At 41.1% G+C, this 24,233-nt stretch overlaps 2 protein-coding genes across 3 annotated transcripts in view; one reads left to right on the top strand and one right to left on the bottom strand.

Moving 5' to 3' along the window:
• The window catches only part of MSH3 (mutS homolog 3), a 219,803-nt gene extending 219,111 nt beyond the window's left edge, over positions 1-692 (bottom strand). For both annotated transcript variants that reach the window (XR_002522614.2, XM_031666743.1), the window contains exon 1: positions 162-692. Coding sequence is in view for 1 of the 2 variants with exons in the window: in XM_031666743.1 (XP_031522603.1) it covers positions 162-644 (483 nt within the window). In the remaining variant the exon portion in view is untranslated. The remainder of the gene's footprint in view (positions 1-161) is intronic.
• Positions 603-24,233, top strand: DHFR (dihydrofolate reductase). The gene is made up of 7 exons (XM_031666745.1): positions 603-680; positions 852-891; positions 1,499-1,548; positions 3,688-3,793; positions 15,149-15,275; positions 19,177-19,292; positions 23,816-24,233. Exons 3-7 carry the CDS (start codon positions 1,524-1,526, stop codon positions 23,892-23,894), a joined length of 453 nt encoding a protein of 150 aa, XP_031522605.1. The 5' UTR covers positions 603-680; positions 852-891; positions 1,499-1,523; the 3' UTR covers positions 23,895-24,233.

Genomic DNA, 24,233 nt, shown 5'->3' with positions numbered 1-24,233 from the left:
GTTTGTAGCCCGCCTGGGCTCTTTCCACCTTCCCCTTCTTCAGCCCGCCCCTTCCTCCTCCAGCCCTGTCACCTGGCGGAGAGTACCCGCCTCCGCCCGCCTCACCCACAAGCCCCGCCCACCGGCCCCGATAGCCCTTCCCCGTCCCGGACAGAACGTACCACTAGCGGCGGCAGCTGGGGCGGGAAAGTGGACGCTGGGGGCGCTGCGGCGTCACGGTCCACCTGATCGGTTGCACCCGTGGGGGAGGAGGTGGATTTCAGGCTTCCCGTAGACTGGAAGAATCGGCTCAAAACAGCTTGCCTCGCAGGGACTGGGCTGGAGGCAGCGAGGCCGCCCGACGCAGGCTTCCGGCGAGACATGGCAAGGATGGCAGCCCGGGAACAGGGCCCGGCCGGTAGCGCGAGCCCGCGGCCGCGGTTCCCAGGCGTCTGCGGGCGCGAGCACGCCGTGACCCTGCCGTGCGCCGGGGCGGGGGGCGGGGCCTCGCCTGCACAAATAGGAACGAGGCGGCGGGGCGGCCACAATTTCGCGCCAATCTTGACGGCGCGTTCTGTTTTAACGAGCGGGCTCGGAGGTGTTCCAGCTGCTGTCATGGCTCGTTCGCTAAACTGCATCGTCGCTGTGTCCCAGAACATGGGCATCGGCAAGAACGGGGACCTGCCCTGGCCGCCGCTCAGGTATCTGCCGGGCCGGGGCGATGGGATCCAGACTGGCGCAGGCTGCCCGCAGTCGGGGTATCTGGGTGGGACGCGCTGGGCCGACTCCCGGCGAGAGGATGGGGCCAAACTTGGCGATCTGCGCTGGCAGGAAGGGTGGGCCCGACTGGATTCCCCTTTTCTGCTGCGCAGGAGGCAAAGTTGCTGATTTCTGCCCGGATCCTGCTGCCAGGTGAGGTCTTTGCCCTGCTGCGCCCTCGCCCAGGGCAAAGTCCCAGCCCTGGAGAAAACACCTCACCCCTGCCCGCAGCGCTCCGTTTGTCAGGTGCCTTAGAGCTGGAGCTCAAGGGATAATTGTCATGCGTGTCCCTGTGAAGAGACCACCAAACAGGCTCTGTGTGAACATGGCTGTTTATTTCACCTGGGTGCAGGCGGGCTGAGTCGGAAAAGAGAGTCAGCGAAGGGAGATAAGGGTGGGGCTGTTTTATAGGATTTGGGTAGGTAAAGGAAAATTACAAAGGGGGGTTGTTCTCTGGCGGGGTAGGAGTGGGGGTCACAAGGTGCTCAGTAGGGGAGCTTTTTGAGCCAGGATGAGCCAGGAAAAGGAATTTCACAAGATAATATCATCGCTTAAGGCCAGGACCGGCCATTTTCACTTCTTTTGTCTTGGAATGTCATCTGTTAAGGTGAGGCAGGGCATTTGCACTTCTTTTGTGATTCTTCAGTTACATCAGGCCATCTGGGCGTATACGTGCGAGTCACAGGGGATGCGATGGCTTGGCTTGGGCTCAGAGGCCTGAAAATAATGTTTCGAGTAACGCTGTTTCTCTAACTTGTAGGAGTGAATTCAGATATTTCCAGAGAATGACCACAACCTCTTCAGTAGAAGGTAATGTGGGATTAAGTAGGGTCTTGGTTGATGAAATTTACCAATGCAAATGTTATTTAAATGGAAAGTTTTCCGTGTTAATCTGGGACCTTTTCTCCTATTATGGATCTGTATGCAGTTCCCAAGGTTCATTTACCATTATTAAAATTTTTTTGTCTTAGAAATTTTATGTTAATGCACGAGCAAATTATCAGGCTTGGGGCAGAATTGGCAGCTGGGTGGAGGCTTCAGTGGAGGTTAGCACTCGGAAAGGAAAGCAGAGGAGGCCTTTGGAAGAGCTGCTGGAAGAGATAAGCCCTGAACAAAGGCAATGGAGAAGAGAGAGTAAAAAATTTTTAAGGTTACATGACCCTGGATTTTGGAGATCAGGAATTTAAAGATGATGCATCAAGGATGAACGCTCAGATTTTCAGTTTGAAAGCTGACGTGACATGTAAAGGAGTGGAGAATAATGTACCATTGTAATGATGAGGCGCCTCTAGGACATCTAGGATAATTTCAGGCACGGGGATCTAGGTGAATTGAACTATTGGAGGGAAGGGAATAACCAAGGAGAAGAATGTGGGGGTTGAGAGATGTCCCGTTTAAAACCTAAGAGACCTGGATATTTATGGTTGTAAGAGGAGGCATGGCAGAGGAAACAGAAACGGTAAGAAAGGAGCAGATGCTGCAGCTCTTGAATGGGACAGATAACAAGGCATTTGGATTTGACACTTAGGTCACTGGTAGAGATGATGACGAAAGCCCATAGCTAAAGAAATGATAAAAGCCACTCTCAAAAATCCCAGTGTGGTCTGGTAATGTTGATGTTTCTTTGGTTCAGATAGCTGAGTCTCAAAGTTATTCGCCTAAGAAATTGACCCGAAGTGGACGCTATATGTAAAAAGTTTTTATAGAAGCGTTAAAAGAATAGGATAGAGACATAATTAAACATGTTTTAAGGCAATTGAGTGGAACATTAAGCAGCTATTTTTAAAAGTATGATTTAATATCAATCTACAAAGTACACAAATATGAATAATACAATTATATCACAGTTTTGACAGTACTGATTAGAGGCTGAACATTATTCTAAGTCTTTAATTCCCACAACAACCCTAGAAGCAGGAACTATTGTTATCTCTATTTTATGGATAAAGAAAGTAATCCACAAGGGGTTAACATGATTTGTCTTGTGGATGACAAAATGCATTCAACTTGAGCACTTTGACTCAGGATTTTTTTTTTTTTTTTTTTTTTTTTTTTTGTGAGACGGAGTCTCACCTCTATCTCCCAGGCTGGAGTGTAGTGGCGCAATCTCGGCTCACTGCAAGCTCCACCTCCCGGGTTCACGCCATTCTCCTACCTCAGCTGGGACTGAGTAGCTGGGACTACAGGCGCCTGCCACCACGCCCGGCTAATTTTTTGTATTTTTAGTAGAGACGCGGTTTCACCTGTTAGCCAGGATGGTCTTGATCTCCTGACCTCGTGATCCGCCTGCCTCTGCCTCCCCAGAATCTTTACTCATTACTATGTTATATACAATTGCAATTGATTAAAAGTAAATATTGGATATAAATTGCATAATGCCAAAGGGAAAAATAGTTATATTTAGGCAATAAGTGATAAGTATGAATTTTGGTAAGACTTTTAAGTTTATTTTTTTTAAAGGAGAGCCACTAAATGTCAGGATGTCAGTCATATCTATGCACATACCTACACTAAGTCCTCACTTAACGTCATCTATGAGTTCTTGGAAACTGTGACTCTAAGTGAAACAATGTATAGCAAAACCAATTTTACCATAGGCTACTTGATGTACACAAGAGTTAAGTTCCTAGGGCATATTGCTGGTCACAAAAACATCACCAAACTTCTAAATGAAGGCCGAAAACACTTCTAATATTAAACACTGAAATAAATATGAGCTATACATACATTTAAGAATAATAATGTGCATGTCTTTGGGATGTGGAAGGAAACTGAAGTACCTGGAGAAACTCCATGCAGGCTCCACACAGACAGTGGCCCTGGCCAGGAATTGATTATTTTTCTCATCAATGTTAGAAGAAAACGATGTTATTCAAGGACTTGTTGTATATAAATATATGAAAATACATGTATATTCCCAAAATATACTTAGGCTTTGTGATTTTATAGGTAAACAGAATCTGGTGATTATGGGTAAGAAGACTTGGTTCTCCATTCCTGAGAAGAATCGACCTTTAAAGGGTAGAATTAATTTAGTTCTCAGCAGAGAACTCAAGTAAGTACCTTAACATAAATTCACCACAAGAAAATCGTGTCTTATAGTGGAGATCAGTATATGATAAAATGAAATTGTATAAAAGGAGCTGTTGATGAGGCTGCTTAATATCACAAAGGTGATTATAGAAAATAAGCAGTTATCTATACTACATGGCAATAATTTCTTCTACTACCTGAGTAATTGATTTCATCATCTTGAAAAGTTACATTAAACATTAAATATCTCACTGTGGTATCAGATTTGCAAGTTTTCTTGAACCATCATTCAGTAGGCTCAAATATAAATTATACAGTATAATCAGTAACTTGTAGTTTCACATAAAGTCAAAACAACTATGTTTTGGGACTTGCTAAAATTAAGTGATGATCTCCTTTCTGGACCCAACCCTAAATGCAATAAAATGTGAATTTTAGGATGGGCTGAAATGGGTCATAATCTTCTGCTCTATTATTCCTAGTTAACCACAATACCCAGTAATATTTTGTACTTAACATTCATTACCCAGTGTCTGAAGGTAAAGAATTTCAAAGTATTGAAATGGTTCTAGAGATCCTGGAGAGAAGCAAGTATCTCTAGTTAGCCTCTGATAAGAATTTTCCTGTACCCCAATCCAGGGTTGGAGTCAGCAGTTCATGAAGCCTAGATATGCCTTGACAACTGGAGAGTGGGAGGGGTAATCATATTAAGACTGCCCAGGAAGTCAACTCTAATGGCTTGGGAGGTTGAGGGGTGGCCAGAATTGGACCTGTGTTAATCCATTCTCATGTTGCTATTTTTAAAGAACTGCCAAGACCGGGCAATTTTACAGGAAAGAGGTTTAATTGATTCACAGTTCCTCATGGCTGGGGAGGCCACAGGAAATTTAAAATCATGGTGGAAGGGGAAGCAAACATGTCCTTCTTCATATGGTGGCAGGAAGTGCTGAGCTAAGGAAGAAAGGCCCCTTATAAAACCATCAGATCTCATGAGAACTTATTATCACGAGAACGTCATGGGCGAAACCACCCCTCCATGATTCATTTATCTCCACCTCGTACTACCCTTGACATGTGGGGGTTATTACAATTCAAGGTGAGATTTTGGTGGGGACACAGCCAAACCATATCAGGACCTAAGGGGAAAGTCTGGGATCTGGCATGTTAATCATTCTTAGTCTAATAATATAATCACCAAAAAGAATGCAGTATCCTAGGGCATTACTTGCTTGGGAACAGTGGTCATAGTATTATTTTCCCATGGATATTAGTAAAGATTCAACCAAAGAAGCAGAACCAGTAGGAGATAGAAATAGGTATATTAAAGAGTTTAATTGTGAGGAATTGGCTTACACAATTATGGGGACTGGGTATGTGAGTCCAAAAATCTGTAAAGCAGGCCATCAGAAAGGGCAAGCTGGAATTCTCCAGCAGGGGCTGAAGCAGTACAGGTGAAATTTCTTCAGGAAAGCCTTAACTCTACTCTCAAGGCCTTTAAACTGATTGAATCAGCCCACTCAGATTAAAGTCTGACCTGGCACAGTGGCCAACCCCTGCAATCCCAGCACTTTGGAAGGCCAAGGCAGGTGGATCACTTGAGCTCAGGAGTTTGAGACCAACCTGTGCAACAAAATGAAACCCCATCTCTACAAAAAAAATCAGCCAGGCATGGTAGCGTGTACCTGTAGTTCCCGGGAGGCAGAGGTTGCAGTGAGTCAGGATAGTACCACTGCACTCCAGCCTAGCCAACAGAGTGAGACCCTGTCTCAAAAAAAATAAAAACTGAAATTGTAATCACATCTACAAAATGCCTTCAAAGCAACACCTACATACAGTATCTGAATAACCAAGAACTATATCTTAGCCAAGTTAACACTATGGGAAGGAAAGAACTACACAGCTATATAGGCTAAGGGGATTCAGGCTTACATAGATTTTCTCCCAAGTTCTTCCTAGAATGGCATAGGTAAAACCCCAGAAGAAAGTGTATAGAATATTTGCATTGATTGCCTCTGGGCAACGGGGCAGATTTGTTGATATGCATCTTGCCGCCTGCTTCCATCTTCATGCTATTCTTTCTTCCGGTTGCTAGGATGCTCTGATTATCTCTTTCCTTGGTATATTTCAAATTCACAGACTATATCGCCATTCCACGAAGCTCTTTAATGACATTTTTGAATACTACTCAAGTTTGTTTATGGCTAGCTTGAGTTCAAACAGAAAGAAATCTCAGTGGGGGAGATGTTCACTTGAGCCAGCATTTCTCCTCAAACACAATGAGTGTAATTTTTTTTTACGACCTCCCTGTGATGCATGTAATTGGGTTTGGTTGCTTCTTGTGTATTTATGTATAACATATGTTGGTGTCTTGTGCTTTTTTTTTTAAGGCTAAGAAAATTTTTTTTTTAAGGCTAAGAAAAGTCTTTATTATCAAGCATGCCAGGGAAATAGTGATGCCAGTTAGTAAAAAATGTTAGAGTTCTTTTTTGTTGTTGTTCTTCCTCCCGCTTCCTTCCTTGTTGGTCAGTCCCACACATAGAGAGAGCACCTGCTGAGTGCCAGGCACTGCAGGCTCTTGAATAAAAGGGCAGAGATTTATACATGGAAATCACTTGCTTATGTCAGCTCTAAAGAGACTTCATTTTTCACCCCTCTCCCCCAGTGTAAGAAGAAACTGAATCCTCAAGGTAATCACAAATTTTCTACCGAACACTAGTTATTTAGGGTAAATATTTCCTTAGTAAGGTATTGGGGGAAAATGTTTTTCCAAAGTTGTCTAGACAATCAAGTTGTGGCTTTAAAAGAACTTGAGGTGAGGCCGGGCACGGTGGCTCACGCCTGTAATCCCAGCACTTTGGGAGGCCGAGGAGGGCAGATCACAAGGTCAGGAGATCGAGACCATCCTGGCTAACACAGTGAAACCCCGTCTCTACTAAAAATACAAAAAATTACCCGGGCCTGATGGCTGGCACCTGTAGTCCCAGCTGCTCGGGAGGCGGAGGCAGGAGAATGGCGTGAACCCGAGGGGCGGAGCTTGCAGTGAGCCGAGATAGGGCCACTGCACTCCAGCCTGGGCAAAGAGCCAGACTCCGTCTAAAAAAAAAAAAAAAAAGAACTTGAGGTGAGAAGGGTGGGAATGACCACTAATAAATACAGAATTTTTTTTTTTTTTTTTTGGTGATGGAAATATTCTAAAAGTAGATAGGAGTTACGCTTGCACAACTCTGTGAATGTACTAAACGTCACGGAACCGTATACTTTAAAAGGGTGAATTTATGGTATGTGATTTTTATCAATAAAGTGACTTTTAAAAGTCTTTGGAACCAGCCAGGCACAGTGACTCACACCTGTAATCCCAGCACTTTGGGAGGCCAAGGTGGGCAGATCACAAGGTCAGGTGTTCGAGACCAGCCTGGCCAAAATGGTGAAACCCGTCTCTACTAAAAATACAAAAATTAGCCAGGTGTGGTGGCGAGCGCCTGTAATCCCAGCTACTCAGGAAGCTGAGGCAGGAGAAGCTGTTGAACCAGGAGGCGGAAGTTGCAGTGAGCCAAGACTATGCCACCGCTCTCCAGCCTGCGCAACAGAGAGAGACTCCATCTAAAAAAAAAAAAAAAAACTTGTTGGAACCCAAAATTAAATAAACAAGTTTTGCTGCAATGCTATAGTAGCCTTGACACTATCTTTAGAAAATCCAAAATTGCCTCCATGTTACAAGATTTAAATAGTCTCCCATCCATGAAAGTTAACTAAATTTCATGTCATAATTTTTTCCGATCTCACTATCAGAGTCTCCACAGTGATTAAAACTCCTTGAAGGTGCAGATCTCTCTCCCCGTACCACACACACTTGGAGTAGCAAATGCTGACTGACCTGGTTTCTGACACCTGCTATGGCCCCTAGTAACTTTGTGACTTTAGGCAGGTTACAAGTAAGCCTTGTTGAAGGTTCTTCCCTTACCTGTTAAATGAGATGAATAATGACAACTTTTTAGAGTGATTTTGAAGACTCAAACTGAAATTTTGTATGTAAAGTTTCTGGCACACAGAAGGGTATAGACATCAGTTCCTACTGTGGCCGTCCCCCCCCACACACACACAAACTTGCTACTTTATATCTTATAGAACGTACACATTAATATATTAATGAAATCACAGTGAACAGACTCATGATCTCATTTTCACCTTAACATATTATTTTGTTCTCGTTTCCCTCGATCTTGAGACAAAAATCCACTGCCACCTAAATCAACTCTCTCATCTCTCCTGACTTCATTCTGGATTCTTTTTTTTTTTCTATCTTCACCATGCTCTGCTGTCCCAACCTTTTAGTATTATCAAAGGCAAAATAAAAATGTTGAGATTAATCTCTAAATTTAACATTTTGTTTGGGAAGAAAAAAAATTGCAGTTTAGGGCATACGTGTAGACAGGTAGCCTTCCATATATGTCTGAAGAACAAAGGGAAGGTTAGTGGTTTTATTTAAAAGGAGAACTGTTACTGCTCTTTGAGAAAGTTCATTGGCACTACTAAGGTTTGGGGGAGCTGGCAAGCTCCGATTGGTGAGCAGTGAGTGATGGGCAAAATTAGTTCTAGAGTTGCAGCAAGTTATCTCAGAAGCTGGAGATAAAACTGGTTTCAAGTCACAACAAGCAGTTCCAGCATTCAGGCTCACAGAAAATTACATTCTTGGAGCAATGTTTTATACCCTGAATGCTTTTTTCCCCTGTCCCCTCAACTCTGATTTAGTTGGGTATGACAAGAATGACCCACTGTCACCCAGGCTGGAGGGCAGTGGTGTGATCTCGGCTCACTGCAACCTCCACCTCCCTGGCTCAAGCAGTTCTGCTGCCTCAGCCTCCCAAGTAGCTGGGATAACAGGCATGCACTACCATACCCAGCCACTTTTTGTATTTTTTGGTAGAAATGGGGTTTCTCCCTGTTGGCCACGCTGGTCTTGAACTCCTGACCTCAGGTGATCTGCCCACCTCAGCCTCCCAAAGTGCTGGGATTACAGGCATGAGCCACCAAATTCGGCCTACCCTGTTTTAAACCTCACCACAGTTTACTTTTCTGCTACCCTCAACTTTCTCAGAGCTTTCTTGTGTTAAATAACTTTAGTATGATTAAAATAAAATTCTATACTACACTTAGATTGTAGTCTGTCATGCCTGTGCCTTTGCACGTGTTTTTATCTCCTTTGACACTCGGTTAAGGAATCATGCCGTGAGGAGTATTTTCCCTCATCACCCCGGCCCTGCGTTCCCATGAAGCGTCCTCTGCACGTCTTCATTGTATGTCCTTTCGTACATTATGGTCACTGCTGAGATATTTCTGACTGCCATCACAATCTCTTTGAGTGCAGGGACTGCATATTTTATCTCTGTCCCCAGAATCTGGCATAACCCCTAGCAAATTAGGGATTCAGAAATCACACAATGAATAGTACATAGGTGATTTATAAAAATAGAACCATCCCACATAGTACCACTTTGTAACCCTCCTCTTTTTCCCTCATATATTAGAAAATAAAGTCCTGTAAATATTTTTAGTGGCTGCATAGTATTCCATTATGAGGCTGGAGCATACCCAATTTTTAATATGGGCATACCTCAGAGATATTGCAGGTTCAGTTCCAGACCACTGCAATAAATAAAGCAAATATCACAATAAAGGTGGTCACATGAATTTTTTGGTTTCTCAGTGCGTATAAAAGTTATATTTACACTATAGTAATAGTCTAATAGATGTACAATAGTATTATATCTTTAAAAAATGTATGTACCTTAATTAAAATATGACTAAAAAATGCTAACAATCATCCAAGCCTTCAGTGAGTCATAATCTTCTCACTATGGAGTGTCTTTCCTTGATATTGATGGTTGCTGAAGGCTGGGGTGGCTGTGGCAATTTCTTAAAACAATGAAGTTTGCCACATTGATAGACTCTTCCTTTCATGAAAGATTTTTCTGGAGCATGTGATGCTATTTTATAGGATTTTACCCACAACAGAATTTCTTTCAAAATGGGAATCAATCCTCTCAAACCTTGCTGTTGCTTTATTAACTTAGTTTGTTTAGTATTCTGAATCTTTCGTGGCCAAACAATGTTCACAGCATCTTCACCAGGAGTAGATTTCATCTCAAGAAGCCAGTTTCTTTGCTCATCCATAAGAAGGAACTCCTTATCCACTGACATTTTATGAGATTCCAGCAATTCCAACCCATCATCAGACTCCACTTCTAATTCTAATTCTCTTGCCATTTCCACCACATCTGCAGTTATTTCCACCCCTGAAGTCTTAAACCCCTCAAAGCCATCATGAGGGTTGGAATCAACTAACTCCAAACTCCTAACTCCTGTTAATGTTGATATTTTGATCTCCTCCTATGAATCATGAATGTTGTTAATGGCATCTAGAATAGTGAATCCTTTTTAAAAGGTTTTCCATTTACTTTGCCCAGATCCATCAAAGGAATGACTGACTATTGCAGCTACAGCCTTAGAAAATGTATTTCTTAAATAGTAAGACTTGAAAGTCAAAATTACTCCTTGATCCATGGGCTGCAGAATGAGCAGGAATATTTTGAAAGGAAATCTTCCTTCTTGAGCAGTAGGTCTCAACATTAGGCTTAAAATATTTAGTGAGCCATGCTGTAAACAAATGTGCTGTCATCGAAGTTTTGTTGTTCCATTTCTAATGCACAGGCAGAGAAGATTTAGCATAATTCTTAAACACCCTGGGATTTTCAGAATGGTAAATGAGCATTCGCTTCCACTGAAAGTCATCAGCTTGCCTTAACCCCCAACAAGAGAATCATCCTGTTCTTGGAAACTAGGCATTGACTTCTCCTCTATAGCTATGAAGTCCTAGATGGCATCTTCCTTGAATAGCAGGCTATTTTGTCTCCATTGAAAACCTGTTCTTAGTGTAACCACCTTCATCAATGATCTTAGCCAGATCTTCCAGATAAACTTGCTGCTTCACCTTGTACTTTTTTCTTATGAAGACAGCTTTTTCCTTAAACATCATGAACCAAACCCTGCTAGTTTCAAACTTTTCTTCTATAGCTTTCTCAGCCTTTACAGAATTAAAGAGGGTTAAAGCCTTGTTCTAGATTGGGCTTTGGTGTAAGGTAATGTGGCTGGTTTGATCTATCCAGACCACTCAGCTTTCTCCACATCAGCAATAAGGCTATTTGTTTTCTTTGTGGTTTTTTTGTTTGTTTGGTTGTTTTTTTTTTTTTGGAGACAGAGTCTCACTGTCGCCCGGGCTGGAGTGCAGTGGTGCAATCTCGGCTCACTGCAAGCTCTACCTCCCAGGTTCATACCATTCTCCTGCCTCAGCCCCCCGAGTAGCTGGGACTACAGGCGCCGGCCACCACGCCTGGCTAATTTTTTTGTATTTTTAGTAAAGACAGGGTTGTACTGTGTTAACCAGGATGGTCTCGATCTCCTGACCTCATGATCCTCCCGCCTCGGCCTCCCAGAGTGCTGGGATTACAAGTGTGAGCCACCGAGCCAGCCAGGCTGTTTGCTTTCTTACCATTCACATTTTCGCTGGAATAGCACTTCTAATTTCCTTCAAGAGCTTTTCTTTTGTATTTACAACTTGGCTGTTAGATGCCAGAGGCATGGCTTTTGGCCTGTCTTGGCTTTGCTATGTGCCTCCTTCACTAAGCATAATCATTTCTAGCTTTTGATTTTACATGAGAAATATGCAACTCTTCCTTTCACTCTTACGCTTAGAGGCCATTGTAGGGTTACTAACTGGCCTCATTTCAATATTGTTGTGTCTCAGGGAATTGGGAGGCCAGAAGAGAGGGAGAGAAACAGGAATAGCCAGTTAGTGGAGCTGTCAGAACACACAACATGTATCAGTTCACCATCTTAAAAGGGCATGATTTATGGCACCCCATAACAGTTACTTGCAACAGTAGCAGCAAGATCCCCAAAACATATTATAATGAAAAAGCCTGAAATATTGTGAGAATTACCAAAATGTAACATAGAGATACAAAGTGAACACATGCTGTTGGAAAAACTTCACCAATAGACCTGCTCAGTGCAGGGTTGGCACAAACCTTCAATTTGTAAAAAAGAAAAACACCTCAGTATCTTTGAAGCACAATAAAATGAGGTATGGCTTAGTAGAGAACACCATTTTTAAAGGCTCAGTGTGAAAGGTCTTAAATTGAGGGTGTATTTTTGTGTTCTGGTTAAGACACCATTCCATTTCAGGGTTTTTTGTTTTTTTAAGTGGTTTCCCAACACTCCCTGGGGAAATGGAGCCAGAATTCCATTGGCCATCCTCACATCAGGAACAGTGAAAAAGGATAATGTTTACATGGCACCCGGGGTAATCAGATAAGGCCATAGGACAAGAGTCAGGGTTCCACCTAATCTAAGCCCTACCATCCTGATGTCTAAGGGCCCCTGTAGCCCACAGGCACCAACTGCAGTCTTTTGTCCATGTAACAAGTTGCAGCTCAAGTTTCAAAGTCAGGCTGCTGGAGTTCAACTCCAAGGTCCGTCATTTCCTGGCTGTGTGACCAGTAGTTTCTTAACCATTCAGCCTCAGTTTCCTCATCTATAAAAAGGAATGATAGTACCACGTACGATTGCCAGTTAAATGCAATGTGTACATTATCTCATTTAGTCTTCATGCAAACCCTCAACACTCAGTCACAAAAACATCAAGCATGTCCACACGTTTCTTAACAAAGAATATGTATGCTACCACATACCAACTCCCCTTTGTCAGGGAATCCAATCTGGATTGGTTTAAAATAATTATAGGAAAGAAATTCAGCAGTGAAATACGTCACTACATTGGATGCTTCCTATTTGTCATTTACTGTATTAATTTCTAGCACTTGTGCCGTGTAAGGGCTGATGAACTCAAACACTAGCTCAGCTTTTTGCATGTTCTTTTTTACCCACCTGGAGGTCCAGTGTTTCCTGTGATACTGAACTCTAAACTGCTAAATAGCCACATTTACGGAAGCTTTTTTTTAACTTAAATCTCTAACTTTGCTCTATCTTTATTTTTTTTGTTTTTTTTTGTGGCGGCGGGAGTTGGGTTTTTTTGAGACAGAGCCTCGCTGTCTCACCCAGGCTGGAATGCAGTGGCGCAATCTCGGCTCACTGCAACCTCCACCTCCTGGGTTCAAGCGATTCTCCTGTATCAGCCTCCCAAGTACCTGGGATTACAGGCACGCACCACCATGTCCAGCTAATTTTTCTATTTTTAGTAGAGACGGGGTTTCACTGTGTTGGCCAGGCTGGTCTGGAACTCCTAACTTCAGGTGATCTGCCCGTCTTGGCCTCCCAAAGTGCTGAGATTACAGGCATGAGCCACCATGCCTGGCTAATCTGTTCTTCACTTTCTTTTCCACACTTACTACAAAAGGGCAAGGAAGTCGTCACATCTGCAGTTACTAACGCCGTCACAGCTCTGTTTTGGCCATCATCGGTTTATTAACTAAACTCTCTTCTCTCCCAACTCCAAATCTTTGTTTCTTCTAGATTCAGTTCTCTCTCCGAAGAGCCTAGTCCAACCTGGTCCCTGCAACTGCCCTGATACCTTAGGAGATAACCTGGGCTTATTTAACTTCTCCTGGCCTCCATGTCTTTTTCCAGCCTGAGTCAAAGTACATTCTTTGCTCTAACCTAATTCTTTTAAGAATGACAGAATAAAATAAGTAAAATACATATTAGGAGGGAGAGGGAGGAGGCAATCAAGTTCTTGATTAATCCTTATTATAACTATGAGTTCAAGGGCAATTATATAATCTTGTTAAAGCAGCAGGCTAAAAACTTGACATTGAATTGTAATTTCTGTTGTGTATCTAATTACTATGAAAGCCTATTTCCACATGTTTCGTCATTTATAAAGGGAATTGCAACCCCCACCATGACCAACAAAATAGTTTCAGAGATTGGGAGAGACTAAGCTAGTCAGTGTACACCAAGCTTGTCCAGCCCACAACTCGCAGGCCTCAGAGTGGCCCAGGATGGCTTTGAATGCCACCCAACACAAATTAGTAAACTTTCTTAAAACGTTATACACAGATCTTTTTTTTTTTAAAACTCATCAGCTATCGTTAATGTTAGTGTATTTTATGTGTGACCCAAGACAATTCTTCCAATGTGGCCAAGAGAAGCCAAAATATTGGACCACCCCTGAGTAAACACTGAAATTAATTAACTTCTTCCCTTTTGGATTTTAATTACATAATAATAAGCTCATTTTTTAATACTTCACCCATTCCTGTATTGTTTGAAACATGAAAATCCTTTCCCCGTTCCGAAAGGTAATGACATATTAACAGTCTGAATGTCATTCCAAGCTTTTCTGCAGTCATTCAAACATATCACTCTTTTTCTAATATTTTATCAGGAAAATGTTCACACATACAGAAAGAAGTTTACAGTAAACCATCCACCTAGATCTACCATTAACATTTTACTCTACTAGTTTCATCACATCTTCATTCATCCATCAATCGATCTTGTTCATTTTTGCATTCATAATAAACTGCAGACATTAGTGTATTTCCACCTAAATACTTCATCATTCATACCATTAATGATTCAGTCTTGGCCGGGTGCTGTGGCTCACACCTGTAATCCCAGCACTTTGGGAGGCCGAGGCGAGCAGATCAGCAGGTCAGGAGATCGAGACCATCCTGGCTAACAGGGTGAAACCCCATCTCTACTAAAAATACAAAAAATTAGCCAGACATGGTGGTGGGCGCCTGTAGTCCCAGCTACTCGAGAGGCTGAGGCAGGAGAATGGCGTGAACCTAGGAGGCGGAGCTTGCAGTGAGCCGAGATCGTGCCACTGAACTCCAGCCTGGACAACAGAGCAAGACTTTGTCTCATAAATAAATAAATAAATAAATAAATACAATGATTCTGTCTTTTACAGTTTTTTTCCTTCTGAAGTAACTATTACATGAGACACAAGTCTTAAATGTACATTTGCTAAGTTTTGGTAAATGTATACACCTGTGTAACCCCAGCCCTATCAAAGATACAGAATAGTACCTGTCATCCCCAGAAAGTTCTCTCCTGCCCTGTCCAAGTGAATCTTTATCCCACCCCTCCGGAAATAACTCCTATTCTGATGTTTTTCCACCAGAGATATCACAGGATACCACCTGGTTCTGTTTCATGATTCATTGTGAGCCATAGATGTACAAATGTAGGCTGAATTATTGGCCATAGGCCATACTGATGTTAAGCGCTTCTTGTTGAAAGGATTCATATTTATGATGATTTTAATTCTATAGTCACTGCTGCTTAGTCAGATTATTTGACTAGTATGGATGGATTTTACGAAAATTATGTGTAATTCTTTTTTTAACCTCAGGGAACCTCCACAAGGAGCTCATTTTCTTGCCAGAAGTCTGGATGATGCCTTAAAACTTACTGAACAACCAGAATTAGCAAATAAAGTAGACATGATTTGGATAGTTGGTGGCAATTCTGTTTATAAGGTAAGTGTAGTTATTGGTAAATAAAAAGAAATGTTCTATTCTACTTTCTTTCAGCTTCCCTGCCATTTAAAGGAAGTGGAAGAAAACAGATATAACTCGTCGTCTGAACCTTTAAAAAATTAAGCCATGAGTATAGGAAGCAGCACATTATCTGTACTGTAAATTATTTGTTGTCAGTTCAAATTATATGTTGTTTGATACTATACAAACTAAATAGAAATGCAAAAATAAATATTTTAGTCTGTATCAGCCTATCTTTTATAGGCTATTTATTATTATTTATGGCCTGTTTATTATTTATTTATTCATTTATTTTTGAGACAGGTTCTTGCTTTGTCACCCGGGCTAGAGTGCAGTGGCACTGTCTCACTGTAGCCACGAGCTCCCAGGCAGGCCCAAGCAATCCTCCCACCTTTCCTCCCAAGTAGCTGGGACTTTAGGCACACACCATCATGCCTGGCTAATTTCTGTATTTTTTGTAGAGTCAGGGTTTTGCCATGTTGACCAGGTTGGTCTTGAACTCCTGGGTTCAAGCAGTTGATCTCCCAAAGTGCTGGGATTACAGGCGTGAGCACCCAGCCTATTTATCTTTTTAATTGGCAAATAATTGTGCATATATATTACGTACAACATGTTGTTTTGAAATGTGTATATATTGTAGAATGGCTAAATGGAGCTAATTAATATATGTATTACCCACTTATTTTATGTGGTAAGAATACTTAAAGTCTACTAGCTTAGCAATTTTCAAGAATACATTTATTAACTATAAAATAATAGATGTTGTACAATAGATCTCTTTAACTTACTCCTCCTATGTAACTGAAATCTTGTATCCTGTGACCAACATCTCTCCAGTACCAGTCTACTTTCAAATCAAAGAATAATTGATGTTTCCAATTTAAAATCCATTCTAAATCTTTTCCTGAGAAATGTAGTTGCATTGCACTGGTTTCTACTACCTAAATGTACCCTAGATACACTTTGTCTTTCAGGATGAATCTATCTCTTACTGAGAAAGGGTTGGGGCTCTCAGTTGATATACACTAACTAGATGTATATGAATTTATTACAAGCAGAAAACTTCCTCAACCAATTTTTTTTTGGTTTTTTGTTGTTGTTGTTGTTGTTGTTTTTTGAGACGGAGTCTCACTCTGTCGCCCAGGCTGGAGTGCAGTGGCATAATCTCGGCTCACTGCAAGCTCCGCCTCCTGGGTTCACGCCATTCTCTTGCCTCAGCTTCCCGAGTAGCTGGGACTATAGGCACATGCCACCATGCCCAGCTAATTTTTTTGTATTTTTAGTAGAGACGGGGTTTCACCATGTTAGCCAGGATGGTCTTGACCTCCTGACCTGCTGATCTGCCTGCCTCAGCCTCCCAAAGGGCTGGGATTACAGGTGTGAGCCACTGCACCTGGCCAAATATACCTCTTTTTTAATACCAAATGACTTCCAGCTGTAAAAGTTTTGAGGATAATAGAATTCTTTGCCTTTTAAAACACTAATGAAAAATTAACATTTATGAGGAGTAAGAAAAATCAGTTTCTGCCATTTGGGTGGTCTTGTGGTAAGATATATACACTGAAATTATTTTAGAAAGAAGAGGTAGGTAGAGGCCTGTAATCCCAGCACTTTGGGAGGCCAAGGCGGGTGGACTGCTTGAGGTCAGGAGTTCAAAACCAGCTTGGCCAACATGGTGAAACTCCATCTCCTAAAAATACAAAAATTAGTTGGGTGTGGTGGCGGGCCCCTGTAGTCCCAGCTACTTGGGAGGCTGAGGTGGGAAAATCACCTGAACAGAGGAGGCAGAGGTTGCAGTGAGCTGAGATCGTGCCACTGCACTCCAGCCTGGGTAACAGAGAGACTCTGTCTCAGAAAAAAAAAACTCAGTTTCTTGGGCTCCTGTTTCTAGAACCTCTTATTTTCTCAATTTGTGATAGAAGAAAATGGACATTTTTTCCTTGATATTTTCATCCAAGTATGAATTTCTTCTAAGAAAACAAGTTATTTCTTTATTTTGTTCAGTGCCTACCACACTTTGAATGATTCATTACCATAGTCACTAGAAAATGTATTCTTTAAGCAATATAAGTACATAAATGCATTTATATAATATGATAAATCTATATATAGATAAATAGGAAGTAGAATCTTCAAATGATATTTTTACATTATCCACCTACCACACATCACAACAGCTTGTAGATATCATTCAGGCTTATCTTCTGTGGGCCAAATCGGACCTCCCAGCCTATTTTTGTAAAGAAAGTTTCATTGGAACACAGCTCCACCCATTCATTCAGTACTGTCTGTGGCCTACAAAGGTAGGAAACCCTATGGCCCTCAGAGCCAAAAATATTTACCATCTCTCCCTTTACAGAAGGTTTGCTTATATAATCACCCTTTTTTTTTTTTTTTTTTTTGAGACTGAGTTTTGCCCTTTTTGACCAGGCTGGAGTGCAATGGTGCGATCTCGGCTTACCACAACTTCCGCCTCCCAGGTTCAAGCGATTCTTCTGCCTCAGCCTCCCAAGTAGCTGGGATTACAGGCATGCACCACCATGCCCAGGTAATTTTGTATTTTTAGTAGAGACGGGGTTTCTCCATGTTGGTCAGGCTGGTCTCGAACTCCTGACTTCGGGTGATCCACCCGCCTCAGCCTCACAGAGTGCTGGGATTACAGGCATGAGCCACCGCGCCCGGCTTATAATCAACTTTAATACAGAACTTCACCACCACAGTCAATCTAATAATCCAGACAGCTCCTAAGTGACTAAGGGGCGGGTAACATAGACAGCATGTGCAGGACAAACTGATAATTCACGTCCTAGGCAGGACAGAGCAGAACAGCACAAGATTTCTTCACACTACTTAGAACAGCATGTCATTTAAATCTTATGCATTATTTCTGGAATTTTCCAGTTAATATTTTCAGATCACAGTTGGCCACAGATAACAAACTGGAAAGTGAAACTGCAAATAAGGGGAGACTCTGCATTCCACTTTTTAAATTTTTGGTACAGTAAGAATTGGTAGAGCATCTATTTGGTTGTAGCAAAAATAATAAATGATTTAATATAAAATGATGTTTTGAAAATAAAAAGTAAAATTTGTTCTGTACCCTTATTTGGAATTTTAAAAATAAACACTTGGATTTGTTGTGTGTGTGTGTGTGTGTGTGTGTGTGTGTGTGTGTGTATTTTCTATAAGCTATTTAAGATCAAGAATTACTGCTTTCTTAGAATTGCAATTAAGACATACTTTTTATGAATGAGAATTTTAAGACACTCATTCTAGGGCAACTTTTTCTACAGAAATTATCAACCATATTTTAGGGAGTAGTTAGAAAAGTCATGTACAATATTAAGCCAAATGTTAATACAATTGTTAGCAACAAGAAGCAGAATAAATTACCTACCTACTAGCATTGTAATTATCTTCTGAGAATCGGAAGCATTACTAAATTTTATGTATATGTACTAAGTATGCTCTTGGGGTTTTCCATAGTCAAGGTCTCATTAAATTGTACTATCTTATTCATACATGTTAATGTAAATTTTTCTATGGAGAACAACTAGGTAATTTGGGGCTCTTAACTCTAAACAGCCAAAGGGAAAACAATAAAAGAGAATGCTTAAATTAAAAAGTTCTTGTAAGCAAACTGGAGGCCAAACTATATTTGAACTCAGTCTGTCATAATTATTGTTAATGGTTAGTGTCATTCTCAATATAACTAAGGCACACTTTGCAGCACCCCAGATGAAATAATAGGATATTTTAATAATATGCTTTGGCAGTACCAAGCATATTTTTAATACTTAGTATAAACTAACTAAACATAAATCTTAGAGTTTCTATGTCTTTTGATACACATTAAGAAAATTGATGTTTTATTTCAAAGGAAGCCATGAATCACCCAGGCCATCTTAAACTATTTGTGACAAGGATCATGCAAGACTTTGAAAGTGACACCTTTCTTCCAGAAATTGATTTGGAGAAATATAAACTTCTACCAGAGTAAGTATATTATTTAAAAAAAAAAAAAAAAAAAAAAAAGGCCAGGCACAGTGACTCATGCCTGTAATTCCAGCACTTTGGGAGGTCGAGGGGGGCAGATCACCTGAGGTCAGGAGTTGAAGACCAGCCTGACCAACGTGGCGAAACCCCATCTCTACTAAAAATTAAAAAAATTAGCTGGGCATGGTGGCACATGCCTGTAATCCCAGCTACTTGGGAGGCTCAGGCAGGAGAACTGCTTGTTCCTGGGAGGCAGAGGTTGTAGTGAGCCAAGATCACGCCATTGCACTCCAGCCTGGGTGACAGAGCAAGACTCTGTCTCCAAAAAAAAAAAAAAAAAAATTTTTAAACCCTGAGCATGTGATGTCTTTCCCCTTGTTTAGGTCCTATTTCGTTCAGCAATGTTTTATACCTTTCAGTGTTAAATTCATTCTTATGTATTATATTCCTTTTGATGCTGTTGTAAATGGTGTTTTCTTTAGTTTCAGACTGTTCATTGCTATTTACAGAAATGCAAGTAATTTTTGTTTATTGATCTTGTATCTTGCAACCTTGCTGAACTCATTTAGTAATTCTGATTCTTAGTAGATTCCTTAGGATTTTCTCTACAGTATAATGTCATCTGCAAATATAGGTTTACTTCTTCCTTTTTAATCTGGATTTTTTTTACTTTTTTCTTTGCCTAACTGCCATGCCTAGACCTGCCAATACAGTGTTGACTAGAAGATAGCAAGAGCAGACTTACTTGTCTTGTTCCTAATCTTAGAGGGGAAGCTTTTCTCTCTCATCAAGTGTGATTTAAGCTGTTAGTGCCTTTATCAAATTGAGGAAGATCCCTTCTGTTTCTAGTTTATTTAGTATTTTTTATCATGAGAGTATTATAGATTTTGTGACATACTTTTTCTGAGTCTATTGAGATGATCATGTGGTTTTTGTCTTTTATACTAATACTTTAATGTACTATTAATATGGTATATCACATTGATTTTCACGTTAAACTAATGTTTCTGGGATAAATTCTACTTGGTATCTAATCCTTTTTATATGTTACTGGGCTTAGGTTGCTAGTATTTTGTTGAAGATTTTTGCATTTATATTCAGAAGGGGTGATTTATAGTTTGTTTGTTTTTCTTTTTGAGACGGAGTCTCGCTCTGTCACCCAGGCTGGAGTGCAACAGCACAATCTCAGCTCACTGCAAGCTCTGCCTCCCAGGTTCACGCCTCCTGAGTAGCTGGGACTACAGGTGCCCACCACCACGCCCGGCTAATTTTTTGTATTTTTAGTAGAGACGGGGTTTCACCACGTTAGCCAGGATGGTCTCAATCTCCTGACCTCATGATCCGCCCGCCTCGGCCTCCCAAAGTCCTGGGATTACAGTTTCTGTTTTTGTTTTTTTTAAATGCCTTCCCGTGGTTTTGTTATCAGGATAAAAGTGACCTCATAGAGTGAATGAGGAGATGCTCTCTTCCCTTCTGTGATTTTGAAAGAGTTTGTGATGGATTGGTAGTACTTCTTAAATGTCTTAGAAAATTTTAATAGTGAATAGATTGAGATAGGGATAAGGAAATTGCTTCAAAGTGGAGATTCTAAAAAAGGCTATGGGAGAAAGCAAAAAACTCTTCCATTGCAACATTTGATGGTCATTTGTACTTTCAGGCATCTACTAACATAACATCATAACAGCCTCTTTAATGGAATGGAGGGAATTCTCTAACGGGAGACCTAGAATAAGTCAATCCTTCATTCTCTGGAGAAAGGAAACCTGTGAAGATAAAGTGAATATACCTTGTCCCTGGAAAACTAACATTGCTCAATTCTGGAGCGGCTTTCTCTCCAGATCTCTGTGCGCTGGGGAACTTGGATTTGCTTTCTACTGTCCAAATATAAACTTTGGTCATTCTCCACCTCCCCTATCCCTTTCCCCACAGCTACTCACTTAGTTTAAGCCCCGTTGTCTCTATCAGTTGACCTCTTGTGGTTATATAGGTTTCTGTTCAAATATAATGTATTTTATTAACACTATTCTTCCCGATTTAAAAAATAAGACACACTAGTATAGTGAAATACCGATGAAAGAGAGAACTGTGAGGCAAGAAGAGAATAAAATTAGAATGTAGAAGGAGCCACAAGTGATGGAAGCCAGAGCAGAAGGTCATATTAATAAAGTAAGGTGGTTTTACTTTTGTCTGCCTTCATCCCTGTAGGTCATTGTTTGGGCAGTCAATTTTTCAACAGCACTGTGCCAGCCTGTCCTCTAGGGCTCTGCTCTTATTCATCTTACCTGGAAGAAATCTGTCTCAGACTATTTCACACTAGACCCCAACCAAACCAGCAGGCCCAGATATTTTATATCGGCAGTTTTCTACTTAATGAGCCCCCAACAGGCTTTTACTTCTAGTTAACAATCTTGTGTGTGACCACATAGTCAAAGAGAATAGAGATTAAAAGAGGCCTGTGGAGGCAGTAGTTGGCTCCAGAGCTGGGACAGATGCCCCTTGTCAATGGACACCTTGAAGTAGGTTTTGGATAGGCTGATGTTTCTTCTTCTGACCCTACAACTTCCTGTCTGGATGCTGGCATACTCGTCCACATTACTCAGCTGCCCCTTTGCTCCTGAGCCTGTGCTTCCTGTAGAGTCTTGATTTTAATTGTGTTTTGGTTTTTCGGTTTATTTTTTGTTTTTGAGATACAGTCTTGCTTTGTTGCCGAGGCTGGAATGCAGTGGCACGATCTTGGCTCACTGCAACCTCCTCCCAGGTTTAAGCGATTCTCCTGCCTCAGCCTCCCAAGTAGCTGGGATTACAGGTGCCCACCACCATGCCCAGCTAATTTTTGTATTTTTAGTAGAGATGGGGTTTCACCATGTTGGCCAGGCTTGTCTCGAACTCCTGACCTCAGATGATCCACCTGCCTCGTCCTCAGCTTCCCAGAGTGCTGGGATTACAGGCGTGAGCCACCGCCCCCGGCCCAGGAACTTCTTGATATGTCGCTTTTGTCTTATGAACTGACAGTCTTGACACTTGAGAATTTTGCACCAAAAATGTATGTAGATGTTACTTTTCGTGACTTATTTCAGAGAGACTAAAATTATAATAGAAAATGGTTAATAGAAACATTGCTTCTTCCTCTGAAATATAAATTATTCCAGAAAGCATCTTTTTCCCTATAATTTTGTTACTTTGTACCCCTAATTTTTTTTTTTACCAAAATTGCATAATCTCTCATTAGTTAACAAAGGTTAATGTCTGTTATTACTCAGCAATGTATTGAATATCACGAGACTTAAACGTTTACTGTGTTTTCCCTGCCTACAGTGAGTTTTAAAAATAGAGAAATGAAACAAACCAATAATACTAGTAGGCACCATTTATAGAACACTTAATGTGTTAGGCACAATGCTACATTCTTTTTTGGTTTTTTGCGGTGGGGGCGGAGTCTTGCTCTGTCATGGAAGCTGGAGTGCAGTGGCGCCATCTTGGCTCACTGCAACCTCCACCTCCCAGGTTCAAGCAATTCTCCTGCCTCAGCCTCCTGAGTAGCTGGGATTACAGGCACCCGCCACCATGCCCAGGTAATTTTTGTATTTTTATTAGAGACAGGGTTTCACCGTGTTGGCCAGGCTGGTCTTGAACTCCTGACCTCAAGTGATCCACTCACTTTGGCCTTCCAAAATGCTGGGATTACAGGCATAAGCCACTGCACCTGGCCAACAATGCTAAATTTTTTACAAGGATGAAGACTTTGACAGCCAGGCTTAGAAGCATGTCACACAGCAGAACCAGAATGAAGCGCAGTCTGATTCAAGCAGGTGTTCCTGACTACCTGGAGCATACTGGGGTGCAGCCTGCATAGTACTGAAGAAGTAACCAAAGATTGGGGTTCACTGGAGGCTGGAATGGTCAGAAGATTCCTCAGTGGAGAAGCTGGGTTTTGGATGGGAAGCTGGAGAGAACACAGGTTTAAGTGAGAGTTAGGGAACAGGAATAGCAGATCCTAATAAAGGAATTACAATCTGCCACACATTGTGGAATTAGAGCAGTGTGGTGTCCATCAATCAAACTGAAGCAGAGAACCTGTCACTGTCCAGGGCACATAATTTCAGTTATGCCCTAAACAGCTTCGGGTTGTATTTTGTCTTTTGCTTACACAAGAAATGTGATACCAAATGTAAGTCTTGCCAAAAGTTGTTAAGAAATTTCCTATGAGCTGGGTGATAGAGAGGAAAGATACGAGGGAAACTGCTAACTGGTTTTTGAGAGAAGGAGGAATCCAAAGGAAACAAAAGAGGAGAAATTACACTTTTTGTTTTCTAACTTTCTATATAGTTTATAGTTTTTGTCTTATTTGCATATGTAGTATATTTGCATGATATTTATCCAACTTGACAGTGGTTTACCATTGTGAAGAAAAAAGGGAAACTTTTTATTTGCTTTATGCATTATTGATGCGTTTAAACTGAGAATGACGGAAGCTGTGTTTTTAATGGACACATAATTTAATTATATATTTTTTTCTTTTACAGATACCCAGGTGTTCTCTCTGATGTCCAAGAGGAGAAAGGCATTAAGTACAAATTTGAAGTATATGAGAAGAATGATTAATATGAAGGTGTTTTCTGGTTTAAGTTGTTCCCCCTCCCTCTAAAAAAAGTATGGATTTTTACATTAGAAAAAAGTATTTTGTTGACTTTAGATCTATAATTATTTCTAAGCCACTTGTTTTTATTCCCCAGTACTCTTGACTCTATCAGATACCATTTATGAAACATTCTTGCTATAAATAAGTGCTTCCCCAAGACCCCAACTGAGTCCCCAGCACCTGCTACAGTGAGCTGCCTTTCCACACCCATCACATGTGACATTCTTGCCAGTCCTTGACATTGTCGGGCTTTTCAAATGTTGGCAATATTTATTAAAGGTGAAGATCCACATACCCTTCAA

Source organism: Papio anubis, chromosome 5, assembly GCF_008728515.1.
Source record: "Papio anubis isolate 15944 chromosome 5, Panubis1.0, whole genome shotgun sequence".
Lineage (NCBI taxonomy): Eukaryota > Metazoa > Chordata > Mammalia > Primates > Cercopithecidae > Papio > Papio anubis.
Note: the sequence above shows the minus strand (reverse complement) of the source record. Positions and strands in the feature narration are given on the sequence as shown.